The 22,444-nt window shown below is 30.3% G+C and overlaps 1 protein-coding gene and 1 long non-coding RNA gene across 3 annotated transcripts in view; both read right to left on the bottom strand.

The window, feature by feature from the left end:
- The window catches only part of LOC108545515 (1-phosphatidylinositol 4,5-bisphosphate phosphodiesterase epsilon-1), a 107,015-nt gene extending 98,939 nt beyond the window's left edge, over positions 1-8,076 (bottom strand). Inside the window, 1 exon segment of the mRNA XM_017897178.1 lies at positions 7,979-8,076. Within this exon segment, the coding sequence (XP_017752667.1) occupies positions 7,979-8,001 (23 nt within the window). The 5' untranslated portion in view covers positions 8,002-8,076.
- A 2,306-nt stretch (positions 8,077-10,382) lies between these two features.
- The window catches only part of LOC108545516 (uncharacterized), a 232,606-nt gene continuing 220,544 nt past the window's right edge, over positions 10,383-22,444 (bottom strand). For both annotated transcript variants that reach the window (XR_001890091.1, XR_001890092.1), the window contains one exon: positions 10,383-10,452. This is a non-coding gene — a long non-coding RNA (uncharacterized LOC108545516). The remainder of the gene's footprint in view (positions 10,453-22,444) is intronic.

Below are 22,444 nucleotides of genomic sequence, written 5' to 3'. Positions count from 1 at the left end.
AATAATAATAATAATATAATAAGAATAGTATAAAAATATATCGTATAATATAGTATACTATAATTATACTATTATATTATGTATATAATATAATATAATATAATATAAGAATCAGTGAGATCTAAAGATTTAGACTAAATATTTTTTCTCATATTTTTCTAACTACGATCAATCAAGATTCATGCAAAAACTTCATCGATATTTCGATTGAATAAAAACTAAAATAAATAATATAATATAATAATAATACAATATAATATAATATAGAAATGAGTAAAATCTGAAAAGGATTCACACGTCGTTCGTGAACAAAAATATGGACTACATATTTTTTCTCATATTTTCCTATCTATGGTTAATCAAGATTCATGCATAAATTTCATCGAGATTTCGATTGATTAAAAAAGAAAATAAATAATATAGTATAGTGATAATATAATATAATATAGAAATCAGTGAGATCTGAAAAGATTTTATCAAGACTTCGATTTCTCAAATTGAAATGAAAGAATTAATCTTCAATCCACTCCCAATTTTTATATATCGTTAACCAATCTCTACCTAACCTCTTACTGATTGATTAAAAAAGAAAATAAATAATACAGTATAGTAATAATACAATATAATATAATATAGAAATCAGTGAGATCTGAAAAGATTTTATCAAAACTTCGATTTCTCGAATTAAAATGAAAGAATTAATCTCCAATGCACTCCCAATTTTTATATATCGTTAACCAATCTCTACCTAACCTCTTACTCAATACATTCATCTCCACCCAACATAACCTACAAACGTTAACGTCGCGTTTAACGCTAAACCTACCACGACTAATAACCAATCTAGCTGGAAAAATGAAAGAAGAAAACCTTCAAATAAAATGTAACAAACGAAGATACTTAAAAATTGATAATACTCGTATGAAAAGAAAAATTGCTAATACTCGTATGAAAAGAAAAATCGACAAGTCAACTGACCAGAGTGATAACGTCGAATGCAAAATTGTTAATAAAATATCTGAAAAGGGTTATTTATGCTGCGGTAGGTTTGGTGTTGGAGAATATCACCATGCATCCTGCAAGCTCGACTAGCCAATAGGTTAGTATGGCACGCGGGTGCTCGTAAAACTATTCGGTTAATCGCATAGTTGGCGAACTGATGTGCGACTGAGCAGAAGCACGTAGCACGAGGTAAATCGTAAGTAAAGGGAACGGCCATTCGGGACGATGACCGCGTGTGGAGCGGTGCTCGACCACTCTTATTTTTTCCTTCGTGGTCGCGGAGGTTGCTCGTTTTACAATGCTCGGTAATAAAAACTAGTTTATTTTTCCATTCGCGTTTTCTAAAGCAGCCATCAGGGAGCAATTTCTCCAGCAGCTTGTTCCTTCGGCCAACTTGGCGAGATCCAGAAGATCTAGGGACCGTTCAATGACAGCGAGAAGCCGTCGCTGAGATCGTGTGCAACAGCCTTAATGATTCAACGGGGTATGGACCTATTTCAGATAACTATTATGGGACTATTGTCCGTGCTCAAGAATCGAGGTTAACTCGTGAAGTCTTCAGGGTCATTTAAGGTAAGAAGCTAATATATCTAAGTCTTTTCGTTGTCTCCTGCGTGGGATAGAATTAGACAATAAATATCTGTGCATGTCCAGTGTAAATTATGTTTGAAAATGTGCATGTGTTGATATAATAAAGGAACGATGTCTGTAAATTTAAGTTTATTATATAACTATTAATTTTTTAATAGCTATATGCTTAATACAGGGTGTTCTTATGGTAATGTAATACGTAGCATGATTTTTTAAGTATTTTTGATTTGACAACGAATATTTTAAATAAACGTAAAAAGAAAAAGGAAATGCTCAAAAAATTAATTTTCCATAAAAGTTTTTATTTAAAGATAAATTATTACTTCATATAGCAATACTTATTTTTGTCTTTATGAATTTGTTGTTAGTATACTATAATTTCCAGATAACCTCGAAATGATATATTTCCAATTATATATTTTCTATATTTCAGAAATAAATTTTAGCAATTTGATTGTGTATAATTAAAAATAAATGAACTGAAAATTTTTATTTCGTGATGATTATGATATTCTATATGATACTCGTGAGCAAAGAATAATTGTTATTATTATATTAATTAATAAACAATTTTAATACGAAATTCTTTAAAAGACAGTTTAAACATTGAGAAAAAATTTAAACAACCTTTGTAATAACTGGATAAATAAGATCCTGTATAACTATTAATTTTTTAATTAGTATTCAATGCTCTTACAGTTTCATTATCATATACCATATAAGAAACAAAGTATTTTCATATTCTTTCAATTTTCATTTGCAGTTGCACATTTTGCAGTATTTTGGTTACAAACAAATTCTTATTTCTTAATTAATAACATAAACGTTATAAACAATATTATTCCACATAAGGCTCATATCAATCGACGAAACCTAATTTCATTAATATTTTCAAAATGCTCTCACATTCCTCAAAAAGTAACAAAATTATTTTACTATAAACTAAAAATACACGTTATAAAGAGTGTTAATTGTTAATGTCGAATGTCAAATGTTTATAAGTATCAAGAGTGTCAATTTATCGCGAAAACTCAATTAAAAATGGCCACGAACGAAATGGTCCTCTCATCGTAACTTATTTACACCCTATTATTCCTTTTCAAGTTTGTTTCTGTTTCATTCTCGTATTACACGACGAAAATTCTCTATGGTTATGGTTAACATAGATTTTGAATATATATGTGTTGATATAATAAAGGAGCGATGTCTGTAAGAAAGGGACGAGTGGGACAAGTGTGCATGGGATGCCAATATCTAATGGATTCAGGTTATCGTGATAAATGAGTATGCGTGTAATGGTCGAGGTGTTGTGTGAATTGTGTATGTCATGTAACGTATGAAAGCAGAAAGAACAAACCAGAGAGATTGGGCATAGGTCAGTTGTAATTGAGTCGTAATAGTGAAAATAGGTGTGAGCGTGTGATTGCGAGAAATTAATTAGATTTATACTTAATATTTGTGTTTGATCATTTTTTTGTAATTAAATAAAGAATTGTTCTTATTGTTATTGATATTTCATCCAACACTAACATGTAATGCAGATGGTAAAGCTGTATAAGATCAGGAACTCGACAGACGTGTCTTTTCGTCATCCATATTTGCACACAGCTTCCTTCCTTTTGACACCAGATGTCTCTTTTATCACTTTCGTTTAGTTCTCTCTGTCTCTGTCGCACCTATAGTTCACTCTCAAATCTAATTACCATTAAAAGCAGTCTATATATAGTGTGTGTGTCCTTTTTTTATAGTCAAAACCCGAAATTGGTTTTTTCTCTCTCTTCTTCTTTCTATCTCACTCATAGTTCACTCTCAAATCCAATTAATATTAAAAACGATATATATATTTTATAGTCAAAATTCAAAATTAGTCAATATTAGTTTTAATTAGTTATTTGTAGAATTACCGAATTAATTCTTTCATTAAAAAGTCTGAGAAAAATTGTCTCAACCTAATCATTTTATATTTACAAATAAAGCTGCATTTATATGAAGATTTTTAAAATTTCGCGGAATAAGAAATGGCTTTTGAAATTATATGTCCAGTATTACAGAATTGGAGAAGCAAATGTCATAGCATGTGGAGAAATTTTCCAAGACATTTGCTTTCCGCGAAATACTGCTCGTTGGAGGAGGAGCAAGGAAAGATAACCTGCCATGTTGAATACTATTTCGTGTGTACTCAAAAATAAACCGAGATTTTCAGTACCATGCTGTTTCTGCATAAAACGAGACGACTGAAGCTTGCCAATGGTTTAAAATATATTTTTATGATAAAGCCCTCTTCGTTTCTTTTGGAGTAATATAGTCAGTGATATCTATATGTAGGAAATAAAATTATAGTACTTTCAAAATTTAATCGAAAATAATCGTTGGAAAAATATTAATTTATCAGTCTATTTTATGAATTATAATAAATAACAATGATTTAAATGTAGATATAATTATTGAATTTAGGAAATTGTGAGTGAAGTTAAATTTTATTTGAAAACTCTAAATGTTTCGTAATTCTACAACATATTAATAAACGTGCTTCTAAAATTTTTGAAATGCTCGAAGAATTTCTCCAGATAAATATCAGATTTATTACTGTTCGCTATATCATCTCGGTTATCTCACTTTAGCGAGGATCTAGATTATAATAAATTTTAATTATCGTACTAATCCGACTAAAATGTACTTTTACTCAGTGCTCTAAAAATATATTTTAAGGCAATGTACGCCAATAAATTATTATAATTACTTCAATGCATTTTATCATATTCTATCAAACTTTATTTATACTGAGAAATACAAATTAATAGGATACGATTTTTTTTTTTTAATATTAATTTATACTTAAATATACAATTAATAATAAAATATATAGTATAATAAAAATTTCACAAAGAAATATTCAATAAAATAAAAATATTGCAACGGAATACTTAATAAAATAAAAACATCGCGACGAAATATTTAACAAAATGAAAATATTGGAATAAAATATTAAATAAAATAGGAAAATATTCCATGTGGTGGTACGATATTATTAGACACGAATTTTGCCGACGCGAGATGAAATCCATCCTTCGGTGGAAAATCGTTGATTTTAAATGGAATTTGAAAAAGGGGAACGATGGTAGGAATGAACAAAGATAGAATTCGAGGAAATACCGGAAAAGGAAAATTGAGAGAAAATTCGTTCACATTTGCGCGAGTCTGGACACCATATTATATACTTGCGATAGTGCACGGGGGTGCAGAAAGTCTTCAAACATAGAGAAACAAAAGAGCAGAAAATTGACATCTAAAGAAATCAGTGAAGAGGAAATTTGGCGATACAACCAGCGCAGAGCTTTTTTTAAAGAGTATATCTATATAAGAGTATATATTTTGATTTTTCCAACTGTCTTTTATTCTCGAAAAACGAAATATCTATTTCGTAAAAAATTCTTTTTAAATAGTGATTTCATAATAATTTAAATTAATATTAGAATAATCTTAATAATAATAATTTCTTTGTTAAAGCAACATTTTCTTTCCTTCCCCTTTCTCATTTCATTTTTATAAATATTAAAATTATATTAATTTCGAGAAAGATAAAAAATATTTTCTTAAAACAGAACGATTTGTGTGATTATTAAAAGGACTATCTTTTACAATAATTTTCTTGTTCAAATATTATATTTCTTCCATTATTATTATTAATTTTTAGATACGTTTGAATCATATTTATTTAAAATAAAAAGATAAGAAATTTTTTTTTTAAGAGAACAATGGCAAAAATATAATTGTCTATCTTTTTAAGGAAAACAATGTAAGCTATAATTATACATTTTTAGTATTTTTCTGAATATTTATAATTCACTACATTTTTCTGTTTTTTCCTTTGAATATTTCGCTGAATATTTATGATCGTCTACATAATTTATATTTTTGATTATTCCAGAATTATTTCCTAAAATGAGAATTTCATCATATTTGCAATAGTTTATAATCTCTTGTGAGCTTTTACTGATGTATTTTTAAATATGATGGCCTATGAGATGGAACTGTGCGTTATTTCGAATTATTTGAAATTTGCAGAAATATACGATATCAAACATAATATCGATAAGAGAACGTTCATGAGTGCAGACAGATGTTTCAGAAATGCAGATATAGTACAGACGTTCAACAGTTATTCGATTTACCATGACGATCATTAATTACAATTTGAGTACGTTTTTGTCACAAATGACATTTCGTATTGAAGTTATTTAAAATCCATATTTCTTTTATCCAAGAAATTAGTTACTTTTTAATTAATTTCAATAATAAAATTTAATTTTTATATTTTCAAATTAATATTTGTTAATTATACTTTTTCTGATTAAGTATGGAATATTGGAACAATAAATTCGTTACATTATTGGAAATCTATAATTAATAAAATATTTCCACTGCATTATTGAAAATATACAATTAACGAATTTTATTTTTTATTATTATATTTACTACTTTATCTTATGATGGAAGAAAAATTATTTTTCATTTCTTCATTGTTTCAGGTAAATCGGATAATGAGTTTCTTTGTGCACATGGGACGACAGACAATACTCTTAAGAGTAAACTTGTTCCTGGTAATCCATGTTTGCCGTATGCACGATGAATGCAAGGATAATTAATTACGGACTGCATAGTAATTACTCACGCGAGAAATTAGCGAATTAATTTTGTAAAAACACGAGTGACCTATTGTAATTAATTTCCGTTAAACTCGACAATCCCACTAAACGATCCCCTTTACTTAAAAATTAATGATACTTCCACAGTATATTTAGTAAACATTTCAACAAACTCAGCTCAATAACACAAACATAATAATACAATTATTATGTAGGGCTCTGATTATGTAAAACTAATTTACAACATATAATTAATCAATAATAGTGGCAGGTCAATAATTAAAAATTATACTGAATAAATTTGAAAAATAACATTTTAAATTTTTGACCTGCCACTATTACTAATTAATGATAACGTAACTTTTATAATTGACAATATTAATGTTCCCAATATTAATCTAGAAATTAGTATAAAAAATTAATATACACAAAATTTTGCAAAAATTTTAATAAAGGTTAATGAAAGATTAAAAAGTTTTTAAATTATTACTATTTAATTGAATTGAAAAAGATAATAAAACAAAGGTAGACTGACAAATTTAGCAAATTCTGAATCTAAGCAGCTTTTTGCTGGAACATTGATTAACACTTAACACGTTGGAACAGCGTTTTGCTTGCGTAACTAAGACCATGGATTAAAGGGAGTATTCGGGATGCTATTATTTCAATAGACCTAGATTAATCGATTCGAAGGATCATCGAGCCAGAACGTGTCTTGACTCTTGGATCAATTTTATAGAGCTATTAGAGTAAAGTTACTAGAAATAATTACTAAAATCTTACTAGAAATGGATTAATTTTACACAGCTATTAGAGTAAAGTTACCAGAATTAATTACTAAAATGTTACTAGAAACGGACCAATCTTATACAGTTACTGCAGTGCAGTAATTAGAAAGTTACTGGATATAATTTGCACCTAAGATAAAATTCTTCTCATTCTTGCTACAATGTCTATTTAATTAAGTAAGAAATAATTACTAAAATCTTATAAGAAATGAATTATTTTCACAAAGCTATTAGAGTAAAGTTACTAGAATTAATTACTAAAATGTTACTAGAAATGGACCAATCTTATACAGTCATTGCAGTGCAGTAATTAGAAAGTTACTAAAAAGTTACTAAAAATAATTTGCACCTAAGATCAAATTCTCCTCATTCTTGTTACATTATCTATTTAATTAGAAATTATAGAATATAATTAAAGGTATTTTCAAAATTCATATTAATTCTTTACTAAAGTTTGCTATGGGATAATATTGAAAATTTAACAATTTATAACAATGAACCTCCGCTATTCTAATTTTATCCAAAATTTATTTGTATATACGTGTATAGAGCATAATGAAGTATATAAATATCAATGTAAATAACAAAGAAATTGTTTTTTAACAGTAAATTGTTACAAAATTCTTTTGCTTATTTTTAAATTCATTTTAATTTTATTTTCAAATTATTATAGTCTAAATTTCCAAATATCCTACTCAACAAATTTGCGACATCGGTTTCAGAAATTAACCATATGAAGAAGAAATGAAATTACAATTCTGACATCATACTTCGATTATTTCGTTTCCTCGTTTTATTTCCATGTATAGGAAATTCAATTTTCAATTTTTAATTCAAATATGAATAATGAATGCTTCATGCGATACTAAAACAATTTAATTAATTGCACGTAGATGCAGCAACTGAGAGAATAGGAACATAGAAATGGGGACAAGAGGCATAAGAACTTACTTGAGACCGACAATAATTTCCATGGCTGAGTTAAAGTTTCCGGTATTCCAACAGGTCTGAGCTACTCGTAGGAGGCAGGACAATACTGCCTGCCTTTCTTCTATCGTTGCGCCGCTTGTAATCGCGTGGGTGACCCATGAGCTTACCTACGAGTTTAGAATTCCAATGATGAAGCAAGTTGTTGAAAAGATCAGAAACATAAATCACGGAAAGAAGCAAGATTTATTACCTATCGCGAATACATTTAATAGGATTATCCAAGAATGTAAATACAAATAATTCTCTATATGTACATAATAAAATTGCCACGAAATAAAAATGTACATAATTGAACAGAATCATAAAATAATTATATATAAAATATATTAAATAATATTCAATAATAATTTAAAATAATTTAATATTTATTCAATAATAAATAATTAAAAGATATGTACAAAATGAGTATTTTGTACAATCAGCAGGATGCTTACAAAATTTACAAAATTACAAAATCTCAATTTTGAATAACCTTTCTTTGGTATAGTAATAGAGTCAATTACATTATCAAAATTTTTGTCTTCTATCTAATATCGTGCCTGTTATATGCCTATTGTTTATATCTTAATTTATCCAATATTTATTAATCTAATATCTAAGTACGTGTCTACGTATTTATTTATATCATAGGTACTTTTTTATCTATAAGATTAATCATTTTTAATTATCTAGCTATTTATTATTATCTAATATTAATCTTAAGCAACTCTTCTATTTCATGTCTAGGACAATGCTGTATTGCTTTATGTTACTCTATTTTACTTGGTCCCTATCCTATGTGATTCTATTTGCAGGTGCAAGACTTTTAGCTAATAAGAAAAATACGAATGTTCTATGTTGTGACTTTGTCAAGAAAGATGTTCATATTATGTTATTTATGAGCAGTTAAATTCGCATTCCTTTTGTTAGCCACCATATTCTTTCACGGTACGCTGCGCCGCCTGGTGGCAGAGTGCGGAATTGTACCATGGCGGAGCTAAATAGCATGACGAATTTACGAGATCTAAAGAGAATCACGGTGTAGAGATTTAGAACTTGGGTTACAGGACGTGGTTTGGACTTTGTTAGCCATCTAGAGTGACATATAACTGGGAAGTTACGTGCACTTGTGTTTAACATTTTATTCTATGCACTTATGGCTAATTTACCACACTCTGATATTTTGTTAGTATAATGGAACCAAATAACTCATTTATAAGAATTTTTTAATTTCAGATATAAAGTTCAGGTTAAAGTAAGAAAAAGCAATCAAATATATCTTTCCTTTTTCATAAGGAGACACAATATTTCAAGGTTATGAGATCAAATAGTGTTGACTAAAGAATAGAATAGAATATTAAAGTAATGTGATATCAGTGAATTCAAACTTTTAAGTATTATTCTAGTACTAAATATTTGTGATGCTTTTTAAAATTGGTATTATAGATTAAATATTTAATAATGAACTGTAACGCTCGAAAAATTAAAATTAGAATATGATTACTCAAAATAGAAATTATAAAACAGATGTTTATTTGATGTTGGAAATTAAAGTGTTATACAGGGTATATAGTGTAAAACTGCTGGTCTTTAAAGCGGACGAAATTAGCGAAGATTAGAATGTTTTTGAAATTGAGGTTATCCGATACTTGAAGGGTAGATGGCGTTAAAAGACCTATCGCAGTAGACCTTATCCTAATCGTCAAACTTTAATTGAACATTACGTAATACAGACAAATTACAGTAACTTGATATAATAAAATTAATAGCAAAGTAATAAAATAATAAAATAAAAAATATATAATAATCTAATAAAAATTGATATAATAACTATAATGTAATCATTTTCAATTATTCAATTTCTGGTAATAACAATAATTAAATTAAGATACCTAAACAAACCTAAGCTTCTGACTAGCGATCAAAATCAACATTAACAAAAAGATTAATTACCTATTATCAGAAGCAAATATCCTAATTGTCTGTAAGAAAATTTCAATGCTATTCTCATAAATATTCTACCAAATCGTGGACTAGATCTACTGGTTAATTTACAACTATTGTTTACTTAATCCTAGCCGTACACTTTACTCGTGCTCGTGAAGAGATTTTTAAGAAAATTACCTCATTAAAACGGTTGATGAGTGTTTGAACGGAAGAAAAGAGGTTGGGAACAGGCCAGTTAGACTCTTCCTCGGTCTGGGTCGAGCTGTTGGTGGTGCTGGGATTGCAATAGCTGCGACTCGGCGACGGGGGTGGCCTGGCAGGTGGTTTCTGCGCGTTCTGATCTTGTGCCACGTGCCTTAGGTACTCTTGCGGTGGTACCTGGTAGAACAGCTGGTATTCGGTCTCCGTCAACCTGAGCGCCACCTCCTCGGGGAAGTGCAGCAGCTTGTGCAGATCCTCCAGCTCCTCAGAGCTCCGAGGCGGCTGCGGCTGCGGCCGCTTCTCCAGCTCTAATTAAACATTGTACGTTGACTTTAATATCCCGCTGTGTAAAACATTACACAAACAGACTCCTCTAAAGTTTCTTAAGAAATTAATTTCTTTCCCCCATCGATTCTCCGTTCTTCAAGGCTATGCTAACAATGTACGAATAAGGAACTTGCAAATTGCTGTTCCTTCTAAACAAATTTCTTCGTTTCTCTCTTTTCCTTTTCAATATACACTTCTCCAGCTGTTTCATAGGATAAATAGTATGAGACTGGATCGAAGTAGTTTGATTTATTTGATTCTTGGTTGTTAAGGATTTTATAATACAATCTTATGCTGTGTTCTTTAAATACGTGTAAGTGTTATATTAAAATGGCTGTTGAGAAAATTTTATTTCATTTATTCCGTTTTAAATAGAATTATAATTGTGTCCAAGACTAAGTAAAATTGCATTTCTTTAGAAAATAATGAAGGATATTTTTAGCGGTTAACCCTCGAATGACGATGGCCATATTAATGTTGGATGAAACATCAATAACAATAAGAACAATTCTTTATTTAATTACAAAAAATGATCAAACACAAATATTAAGTAGAAATCTAATTAATTTCTCGCAATCACACGCTCACACCCATTTTCACTATTACGACTCAATTACAACTGACTTATGCCCAATCTCTCTGGTTTGTTCTTTCTGCTTTCATACATTACATGACATACACAATTCACACAACACCTCGATCATTACACGCATACTCATTTATCACGATAACCTGAATCCATTAGATATTGACATCCCATGCACACTTGTCCCACTCGTCCCTTTCTTACAGACATCGCTCCTTTATTATATCAACAGATATATATTCAAAATCTATGTTAACCATAACCATAGAGAATTTTCGTCGTGTAATACGAGAATGAAACAGAAACAAACTTGAAAAGGAATAATAGGGTGTAAATAAGTTACGATGAGAGGACCATTTCGTTCGTGGCCATTTTTAATTGAGTTTTCGCGATAAATTGACACTCTTGATACTTATAAACATTTGACATTCGACATTAACAATTAACACTCTTTATAACGTGTATTTTTAGTTTATAGTAAAATAATTTTGTTACTTTTTCAGGAATGTGAGAGCATTTTGAAAATATTAATGAAATTAGGTTTCGTCGATTGATATGAGCCTTATGTGGAATAATATTGTTTATAACGTTTATGTTACTAATTAAGAAATAAGAATTTGTTTGTAACAAAAATACTGCAAAATGTGCAAATGAAAATTGAAAGAACATGAAAATACTTTATTTATATGGTATATGATAATGAAACTGTAATAGTATTGAATACTAATTAAAAAATTAATAGTTATATAATAAACTTAAACTTACAGACATTGCTCCTTTGTTATATCAATACATATATATTAAAATCTATGTTAACCATTACCACAGGGGCTGGCTATGAAACAAGAGAGATTTGTTATAGGCACACTTTCCTGATCTTTCTTAAAACTGACTCTTACAATTGACTTTGATAAACTGACACTCTAAACTGAAACTGATAGATTGATACTGATGGACTACCCTTCCAAAACTCTCTTTGCACACTATCCTCTCACGCCCTTGCACCCTTACTTTTAAGCATTCATTCTGTCCTCTTTCATACTCAGGCTTTCTTTCTTAATCATAACCTTTCCCAAGGTCTGGCAATCTCTGTGGGCCAGGTACTTCAATCACTGTGGAACTACTGGCAATCACTGTGGACTTTATCATAAACATTCTTTGCAGTCAGTCACTTTTGTTCCAAGCCCAAACACTCTTCACATTCCTTCAGGGCCACACTCATTCCATTCCTACATCTATTCTTTAAAATTTTTCTTTTCAATTTTCCCAGAAGGTAACTTTGTGCAACCTTGCAAATACAGTTATTGTGAATTTATATTATTTTTCAAGAAAAAGTTATTTCATTCACAAGAATTTCTGAACTAATATCCAATTTTGACACAGTTTTAGGTATATGGATGTCTATTAAAAATAATTCATTAAAAATTTGTATACATTTTTCTACATAATACCTGTACTGTACTGATTTTACTTACTGATTCATCCAGGATTTTGTCAAGTAAATTATTTCTGATCAAGTAAGGTAGTTAGACCCGAAATCCTGTAAGCTCCATGATTTCTAGAGAACCATGGGTAGTTGTTCGAAGCTTCCTCGTGTAAGCTGTGTTCATTAGGAACCTCATCCCAAGAGTTTTGCTATCATTGCAGCTAGCTTTATCAAGGATGAAGTGATGCTCGGATAATGCTTGTTTGGTAACGCGCGACTGTGTAGTGTCCGTGACGAGGTCATTGGTCATCCATCATCAAAAACGCCATGAACGTTGCGCCCTGGGATACTTACAATCAGTTCTAGGGAAGCACTGAACAACTAGAGACCATAAAAGACTTTTCGACGGGCGTGGAATTATAGCCAAGTAAAGAGGGTACTTCCCGAGAAAATACAGACCATTTCAAGAAGTAATAAAGTACCGGGAACATCGGTAGAGCATATTGGCTAGCATGTGAGGCTATGTAGGATATGCCCCCTCAAATTTGTTATTCTTCCTACTTTTTTCAATTTTTAATTGGATTCGATTTAAATCGGTTTAATATTCAATTGGAAGTAATTTTCGTTACTTTTTCTAAATTTGTAATTTCTTATTGACAACAGGTAGAGATATTGGCTAACTAGCAAGTGAGACTATATAAGATATGCTCTCCCAAATTTGTCATTTTCCCTACTTTTTTCAATTTGTAATTGGATCCGATTTAAATTGATTTAATATTTAATTGAAATTAATTTTTACTACTTTTCCTCAACTTACAATTTTGTATTGACAGCAGATAGAGATATTGGGTAACCAGTAAGTGAGGCTATGTAGGATATGCCCTTCCAATTTTGTTATTCTTCTTAGTCTTTTCAATTTTTAATTAGAATCGATTTAAATTTGTTTAATACCCGATTGGAATTAATTTATGCTACTTTTCCTAAATTTGTAATTTCTTATTGACAACAGGTGGAGATATTGGCTAACTAACAAGTGAGACTATGTAGGATATGCCTTCTTAATTTTGTTATTCTTCTTAGTCTTTTCAATTTTTAATTGGATTTTTTATTCTTCTTAGTCTTTTCAATTTTTAACTAGAATCGATTTAAATTTGTTTAATACTTAATTGAAATTAATTTATGCTACTTTTCCTAAATTTGTAATTTCTTATTGACAACAGGTAGAGATATTGGCTAACTCACAAGTGAAACTATGTACGATATGCCTCCCAAATTTGTTATTCTTTTTAGTTTTTTCAATTTTTAATTAAAATCGATTTAAATTTGTTTAATACTGGATAATTGGAACAGATTTTTTATTTTTAATACTTTTCCTAAATTTCTAATTTTTTATTAATAGTAATAGAAATATTGACTAACTATCAAGTGAAATGATGTAGGAAATGCTCTTCCAAATTTGGTACTCTTTTCACCTTTCCTAATTTTGAATTAGAACCAACTCAAACTGGTTTAATATTCGATTGTAACCAATTTTTAATTTATAATACTCCTCTTAAATTTCTAATTTTTAATTGTTAGTGAATATAATAAAGGGGGGAATACAATCTCCCAGATTTACAGTTCGCACCATCTCCCTAATTTTTAATTGATAATAAACAGAGATATTGGCAATGAAGCTCCAAATTTTTAATTCCTCAGCTGATCAATTGAAACGATTGTGATTGTTGACATATGCTCCTTGATCTAAATGCCGTAGAGACACAGAGAGTTTTGTACTATCAGACATTTAATATCACGAGTGCGCCACTTGACCTCTGATGAAGTTAGGTGCAGTGTTAGAGATGTTGCACAGAACTGGCTATTGTAGTATAATGCTCTAGATTCTCCATAATTCACTTTTATATTCAGTAGAATATTTTATATTGTTAACTTAAATATATATATATTATATATCTTATTGTTTAACTATTGATTGACAATCTATTGTCTAGTGAACATCCCTTTGTTACCTGGTCTTATTGTACACTGTTGTGTATTGTCAGACTAACTCTGATATACACATATAATTCTGTCAATCATTTGATGATTGACAGAGTTACAAGATGTTTCCTCTAATAAATGACAGATATATATATATCGACATAGAAATTATCACCAATTGTATGCTGATTCTAATGAAGACTGAAGACACAAAAGAATCTTCATAAGATAATGTTTCCATATTGTCAAAAGAATTTTAATACAAAATTTGTATTCTTGAAAGACACTAACTGATAATACATCAAATATTAAAATTAATTATATTTCAAAAAATTAATTATATTACTAAAATTAATTATATTATTAAATTAATTACACACGTCCTTTTTATTATATAAAATTTGTATCTTATTTAATATGGTATCAAATTAATTTCCACATTTAAAATTATTAGATCACATACCCTTTGTTAAATTTTACAGAAGAACTATAATAAATTACGACAAAATACCTGAGATATCGACGTATTTTTATTTGCACAAAATAACAAACAGATAAATAATTAATCTCTGTTCTAAATAAGAAATATAGTCATCTACATCACTATTTAGAGTATTAAATGTATATATACCAATCTCAGACAAATTAATACTAAAACTATCAAAGGAATCAAAATGATTTTCCTCAGCCTTTTCATTTTTCTCATTAATGCAACTGCATAGTTTCTTTCCTGTCAAAGTAGTCACTGATTTTTATTTAAATAAGAACATAAATATATATAATCCTTCTAATCATTATTATCCATGTAGAGCATATTTAAGTACACATTTGAGGTCTGTAGCTCTACCGTTAAAATTAAAGTTAAACTATAATCGTCAGCCCTGTTTTATCATATTACGAATTGTCCTCCATTAAAAATTTTTCTTCCTAAATCCCCGTACGTTGGGCCACGTAGCACAGCGACGAGCGCGTTAAGTAAAATGGTTACAGTTGCAAAAACAACGGGCATAAATTGTTTGTCGGAGTGCTTTAGTCGTAGGAAAAGCGGGAAGTACACGCATTAAAGCGTTATTTGAAGCACGCCGACAATTTAAAATCTGACCCAGTTCTGTCAAAAATAATTAAGATTGGCGCGACTCGTTGAGCCAGGCGTGTACCAGCATAATACGAGTACACGGGGACCCAGAAAATGTGCGAGCGGCGTCCATTTGCGGTGGCAAGGAGGAGCACTCGTGTAATTCGACGTATTCCGGGTATTACGGATCGCCTTGTTATTAAAGCAATTCCTAACGTCACCTACTTACCGTGGATTCGAACACGTTGCAAATAGTTCGATTCGGAATGCGAATAACGCGCTGTTCTCTCTGTCACGATGTTAATTATAGCTCAGAATTTAGAGTACTACAGCGACAGATTATTATTTATATTAGAAGACTGGGTTTCGTCTAGGGGATTTGTTACAGAAAATTTTGGCAGATTTTTAGATCGGATATATTAATTATGAAAATTATTTAAATTAACCCTTTGCACTCGAGAGGTGACTCTCAGTCACCGTTTGTTTTAATGCCATTGTTAAGCCTTGGAATGTCGTGCCGGTATTTTGTTCGTCCCTTGGTTAGAATAGACCCAGAAGACCGTTAGGGTCTTCTGGCAGCCAGATTCTAATTGCTGTTTTAGTTCAAGTTCCGTGTCCTTTCTATCTTCATTTTCAATGCATTTTCAAACAATTCTTTATTTCCCTCGGGTCACCGGACACGAGGCTTTCTTTAGCCATTAATGTTAGAAAGCAGGCAACAGCACTTAGGATTTGGCTGAGAATAGGCCTGCAAAGAAAGGGACCAGGCCATGTGCGATGTCGCGACTTTCGAAGCCATAAAGTAACGGGTCCTTCAGGAAGGATCACGAATGTGCGGGTGGTCCACCAGCAACCCCCTTTGAGGGAGAGGCTTCCTCCACTGGCAGACCTGGTCGTGGAAGACGGTCCTCCCTTCTTTGGGGGCATCTGATTCGCGGATCGAGGGCCTACCCTCGGTCCTGTCAACCACCAATGGGAAAACCGATTTCCTTTTGGAAACCATGGGCTCCGAAAGATCGTGCATCGCACAAGTTAGTTAGGTCAGTACCAGTCAGTCAGCAAGTAACATTCGAAGAGTTCAGAAGAGTTAACCGGAACTATTACGAAATATACAGTCCACTAAAAGAACAAGTTCCTCAAGAGATTTGGTGCGTCATTAACCGTCGCCAATTGCGGTCGACCTATTGACGATATACAGCTATAACTTAAATAATGGATGATGATAATTATATTAAGAACATCGAAATAAAATTATTCCATTCGTTCGTTTCTCACGCAAATACACGATTTTCTTTTTTTAATTTTAGCATAAAGTGCATCTTCACAACGCAGAAATCTTCCAGTCCAAAGGGTTAATTTAGATTAGTTATGTTAATTATGAAAATTTGTGAAAGCATTGCTTCTATCTGACTTGCTATGAAATTTTGGTAAAATATTACTCCTTGGATTAGGATGTCAATAATTGTTTAAAAAATGAAAAGAGATTAAGTTATAGTTGTGGATAGAAAAGGAAACCAATTTCTTGTACGTTTTTTAACAGTTAACAAATTAATATGTTTGTATAATAATGATTAAATATTCACATCAATTCGCAATGTAATATTTTAAACAAAAAGATTCACACTATCTAGAAAATTCTTCTCTATCTCTCACTCTCTCTTACACTTATTAACACGTGTTTACTCTTTGAAGATTCTCACATATCTGTTTCATTCTGGCATATTCTTCTAAACATTTTTATCAACAATCACACTAGATTCCACTCACACGTATTATATTTATGTCATACTAAATAATATTCATTTATTCTACCTCAATACCATTCACACATATAAAACCAACACTCACATTCTCATAAAACCAATACTCACAATAGTAACAAATTTATGATCATTGATGAAATTAAGTTCTGTTTTGGCTACTTTTAGGGAGTGTGCTGAAATCTACATAACTATTGTTGTTATGTGACTTGCAATAAAATTTAGGTAAAATATTATTCTTTGAATTATTATGTTAATAACTATCTAAGAAATGGAAAGGAATTGTTAGATTATAGTATCAAATTTATGTTCCATATCATGAGATTTATATTTAGAGATTCAATATTTAGAATTATGTAACTATAATAACAAATTTATGATCCTTATTATGAAATTAGGTTTTATTTTAGCTACTTTTAGGGAGTGTGCTGAAATCTATATAACTATTGTTTTTATGTGACTTGCAATAAAATTTAGGTAAAATATTATTCTTTGAATTATTATGTTAATAACTATCTAAGAAATGGAAAGGAATTGTTAGATTATAGTATCAAATTTATGTTCCATATCATGAGATTTATATTTAGAGATTCAATATTTAGAATTATGTAACTATAATAACAAATTTATGATCCTTATTATGAAATTAGGTTTTATTTTAGCTACTTTTAGGGAGTGTGCTGAAATCTATATAACTATTGTTTTTATGTGACTTGCAATAAAATTTAGGTAAAATATTATTCTTTGGATTATGATGTCAATAACTATCTAAGAAATGGAAAAGAATTGTTAGAATATAGTATCAAATTTATGTTCCATATAATGAGATTTATATTTAGAGATTCCATATTTAAGGATTCTGCTAAAATGTGTATAACTATTGTTTTTACACCATTTACTATTAAATTTAGATAAAATACTACTCTTGGAACTGTTTAAAAAAGTGAACAGAGATTACTCGGTCACAATAACAAATTCATTGTTTATATTATGATACCAGGTTTCATATATACTACTTTTGACAAGCATTTTAGATACAAAAATTTATATATTTATTATTTTTATCTTTTATTTAGTGTGTTATCGTGGCATTGTAAAATAAAAGATGGGAGAGAGATATAAAATAAGAAATAAAAATTGTAGAAAGGAATGCTATAAAAAAAGCAAATTTAAAATATTCACGATGAGTATGTGACTGGTTTATGGTACGCTTTTCTACTGAAAATCATTCTTTGAAAGGAAATATATATTTCAAATATTATTCATCATTCATACTATATATAAATATGCCATACTTACATATACTACATATACTAAATATTACTTGTTCTACTTATGTAAAATTAAAAAATTAAAACGTAGTATTAATGTATTAAAACATATTATAAGTACAAATTGGTTGATGTACAGTGGCTGCAAATAATCAATGATTTACGAGTAATGAATAGAAAAGTAGAGAAATAAAATAAATAAAAATATAAAAATAAGATATAAATTTCTCTTACTAAAAAGCCTTATTTTTAAAATTCTATTGAAAAATATTGAGATATAGTGAAAGTATAATTTTAATTAAAGTACCTTAAATATACATAATAACATATATTAAATAAAAATTTATCATCATTCCATGTATGTAGCCTAAGAACTGAACCTTCTCAAAGAACTATTAATTAAATTATATAATGGAATATGTAATTTATATCTACATTGAAGATCTATGTAGCACAGGATGTTTATTCAAAGGTACATGTTCTTGGAACTTGATAAACCAAATATCTAGATGAGTTCTGCTATCTCTATTGATATTAAACTCTATTTCAATAGCAAGTAAATGTACCACATTAACTAAAGTTACTTAAAGTAATTTATTTAAACGAAAAAAGTACAACGATATCTCTTTAAAATAATTGATAGAAAATTTAAGTTCCATATAAAGCTTATTACTGAGAATTAAATTTAGACGGAATTTAGTAAAATAAATTGAGTAAATGAGATGCATTCCATTATCTCTTAATTGGTACGAAGTGATTTTATTTTGAACTGTTTCAATTGTATCAAATTAATTATTTGTTTGGAATTTCTAGAAATTATTTTGAAACATTTTTAATATAATCTTTAAAAGATGCTATTGTCAGATATAAATATAATAAAATAATATATAAATATCATAAATATTAAACATCGAATATTAAACTTAATATTTAATCTAATTAATAAAATAAATAAAATTAATTACATATAAAATTTTATTATAGACATTATAAATATTAAATATTAATTATTAAATTTTGTTACAGATGTTATAAATATTAAGTATTAGGTCACACAGGTATTCTCAAATATATAAATATTCTCAGCAGCTCCTATTACTGAATTTCTTCTATATTTTGAATAATTCTTGATTCAAAATATTTTCTTAATAGCCGATTCTCTTTATACAACACAGATAATATATTCCCTACAAATCAACGAACTAATTTTAATGAAAATACGCATAAAATTAATTTTCATGGAAACAGAAACATATCCTCGATGCGTTAATCTCGGACCTTGAAATTTCGTGATATTGTAAACACCTGTCCTAATCTCTCTCTGCTACACAGAATTTGCATCAAAATTATCTCCTCAGCTATAGAGTTTAAGCAGAGTAATAATAACAGGATTACTATATAACAAATAGGTATTTTTAATGATGTACAAAATCTAATTCGTTAAACAGCACATAATATATGCAGTAGCCTAGAGGAAGGATGTAAATTTATACGATGTGATATAATTGATCCCGATATATGACCAATGACATAAAATGACTACTAGTCCCATTTAAAAAATTATGATATTTCATGATCGAGTTAACAAAAGCAAACTTCATTATTGTCATATGAAAGTAGATATTGTAGAAATGGTAAGTAATATGACCATTTGTCATAACTTTACGTTTCCCAAATCGAACACTAGAAACAAAAATTTTATTACGAGAAACTGCACGATATATAATCAAAAATTTCTTGTGAATAAAAATCACGCTATACTAAAACAATGGTTAGAGTTAGGTTCATATTGACACGAGCAATAGGACCACGAAGTCAAAATATATAATACCATCTTAACCCTTTGCACTCGACGATTTTTTGACTAGAGAAGAGTAGAAATTCAAAGATTCTCTACTAAAAAACTGACGATACTTTTTTGAGCAGTAAATAAAGAATTGTATAATAATAGAATTGTAGAATTATTTGATTTTGATACCTCGCACACTGTTACATTACATTAAATCTCATATATTAATTAATATCGATCTTCCAAATTTTATGAAATGGTGATTGAAACTCACCCCTCGAGTGCAAAGGGTTAATTTCTAACTTCAAAAAAAATTTTTCAAAATTTCTTTACTATAATTTATAGTCCTGTGTAAACTGGCCAAGTTTCATTTCAAACGTATGTTTATCAAATCATCGTTAATGCTTGAACAATCATGGCAATTGTTACGTGGGACACCCTATGTATGCTTACTTCCATATATTTCATCACACTATTTAATTATAATCGTTAGTGTACAGTTAATACGAGTAAATATCACACCTAGACAGTTCTGTGAACGTAAGATAAAGAGTATAGCAACGTAACTTATTCCATTACTCTCTCAACTCAACCCTCTTCATCAAGAACCACTAAACCACTGCTACTACTGAAGCTAAGGATTTTACAGCTGTCAAAGGTGGAATCCCTTTAATCGTCTACTCACCTCTACACGATATGTGGTAGACAAAGGTAATAGGTACATTTTGGTGACGCAGGACCTGAGTAGCTGTGATGAACTTTGAAGATGAACTTGCGAGTGAAACAAAATAGGTTCTCTTTTAGCAAGAGTGAAGAGTGTTAGGTCAGCTAGAGGTATGCCTACAAACGAAGGGATCTTGGTCTAGAATACTAAAGCTGTGAACGAGGAGTATTTAGAACGAATGTTTGAGATAATCGCGTGAATGAAGGATGCACGATTACCCAAGACTTTGGACGTGTCTGAATGTCGTCCTAGAACGACTGCACGAAGTGAAAGAGATAGGCACAGAGGAAGAAGGAATATGTGTGCAAGATTATATGGTCAGTGTAGCGTCCTATTTATCGAATCCCTTCGATGTCCTAGAACGCTTATCACGCGCCAAATTAATATTGCGTGACTAGTTGTAATAATAAGGATCCCGAAGTGTGTGTTGATAAAAGAGAGCGTTTATTTATAGAAAAGTATAGAATAGTTATAATGGAGACGTTGAACGGAGTACCGTTTCGAACACGCGTTTATACGTGTAAGTAAGATGTTTCAAGGATCGGTGTCGAAGACGAACCGATTTCTCGAATTTGATCTATGTCGTGTCTCGTCGTGTCCTGTCCGGTGTTTTCTCCAGTTTAGTTCCGATTGGGCAAAATAAACGTTGGTGGTGGAAAAGTAAGGAGTTTTAATTGGACAGAGGGTGTGACGGAAGGACCTTTGGCTAAGGAGTAGGAAACTGTCAAGGAGTCGATTTTTGATGGTCAATGACGCGATTTATAAGCGGTGTCCGTTCGTCGCTCGTTGAGTCTGTCACACGTGGGTCCCATCTGTCGAGTCTGGTACTTGTAAAAATTCCTAAACTTTCGCCTTTACCTTTGCAACTTAATCCGCTAGAACGGCGGTGAGGCACATCTATCCTCCGGAATTGCAGTCGCGATATAAAATATATCGTAAACCGTTAGGTCTGTTAAAAGTGTAAGCCTTGGAATAAAAATCATGTTATAAACACGCTCTCCGGGATGGAACAGGTTAGGAAGATGTAGGATTGGAAATGAGTATGGGGTCGAAAGAATGTCGGAAGTGTTTGAACTTAGAACAAAGGTGACCACGCGCTAGAAGATCGAGTGGATGTGTATGACAGCCGAGTGCTATAGAGGATTGGAAGTTAGTTTACGAGTGCGGCATGTGTTTGAAGTACCCGGTCCACCAAGGTTGCGAAGAAAGAGGTATTGGACAGGAAAACCTGAGTGTGGAAAAAGGATAGAATGAATGGTTCAAATAAGGGTGCAAGGGCGCAGAGAATCAGAGAGTGTGTCAGTCAGAGAGTATGTAAGAAGTCCAAGTTAGCCTAAGAAAGATGAGAAGAGCGTGCCCATA

This window comes from Eufriesea mexicana, unplaced genomic scaffold, assembly GCF_001483705.2.
Source record: "Eufriesea mexicana isolate 0111107269 unplaced genomic scaffold, ASM148370v2 scaffold472, whole genome shotgun sequence".
NCBI classification, from domain to species: domain Eukaryota; kingdom Metazoa; phylum Arthropoda; class Insecta; order Hymenoptera; family Apidae; genus Eufriesea; species Eufriesea mexicana.
The sequence above is the reverse complement of the archived record's forward strand: the minus strand, read 5'-3'. Positions and strand labels throughout refer to the sequence as shown.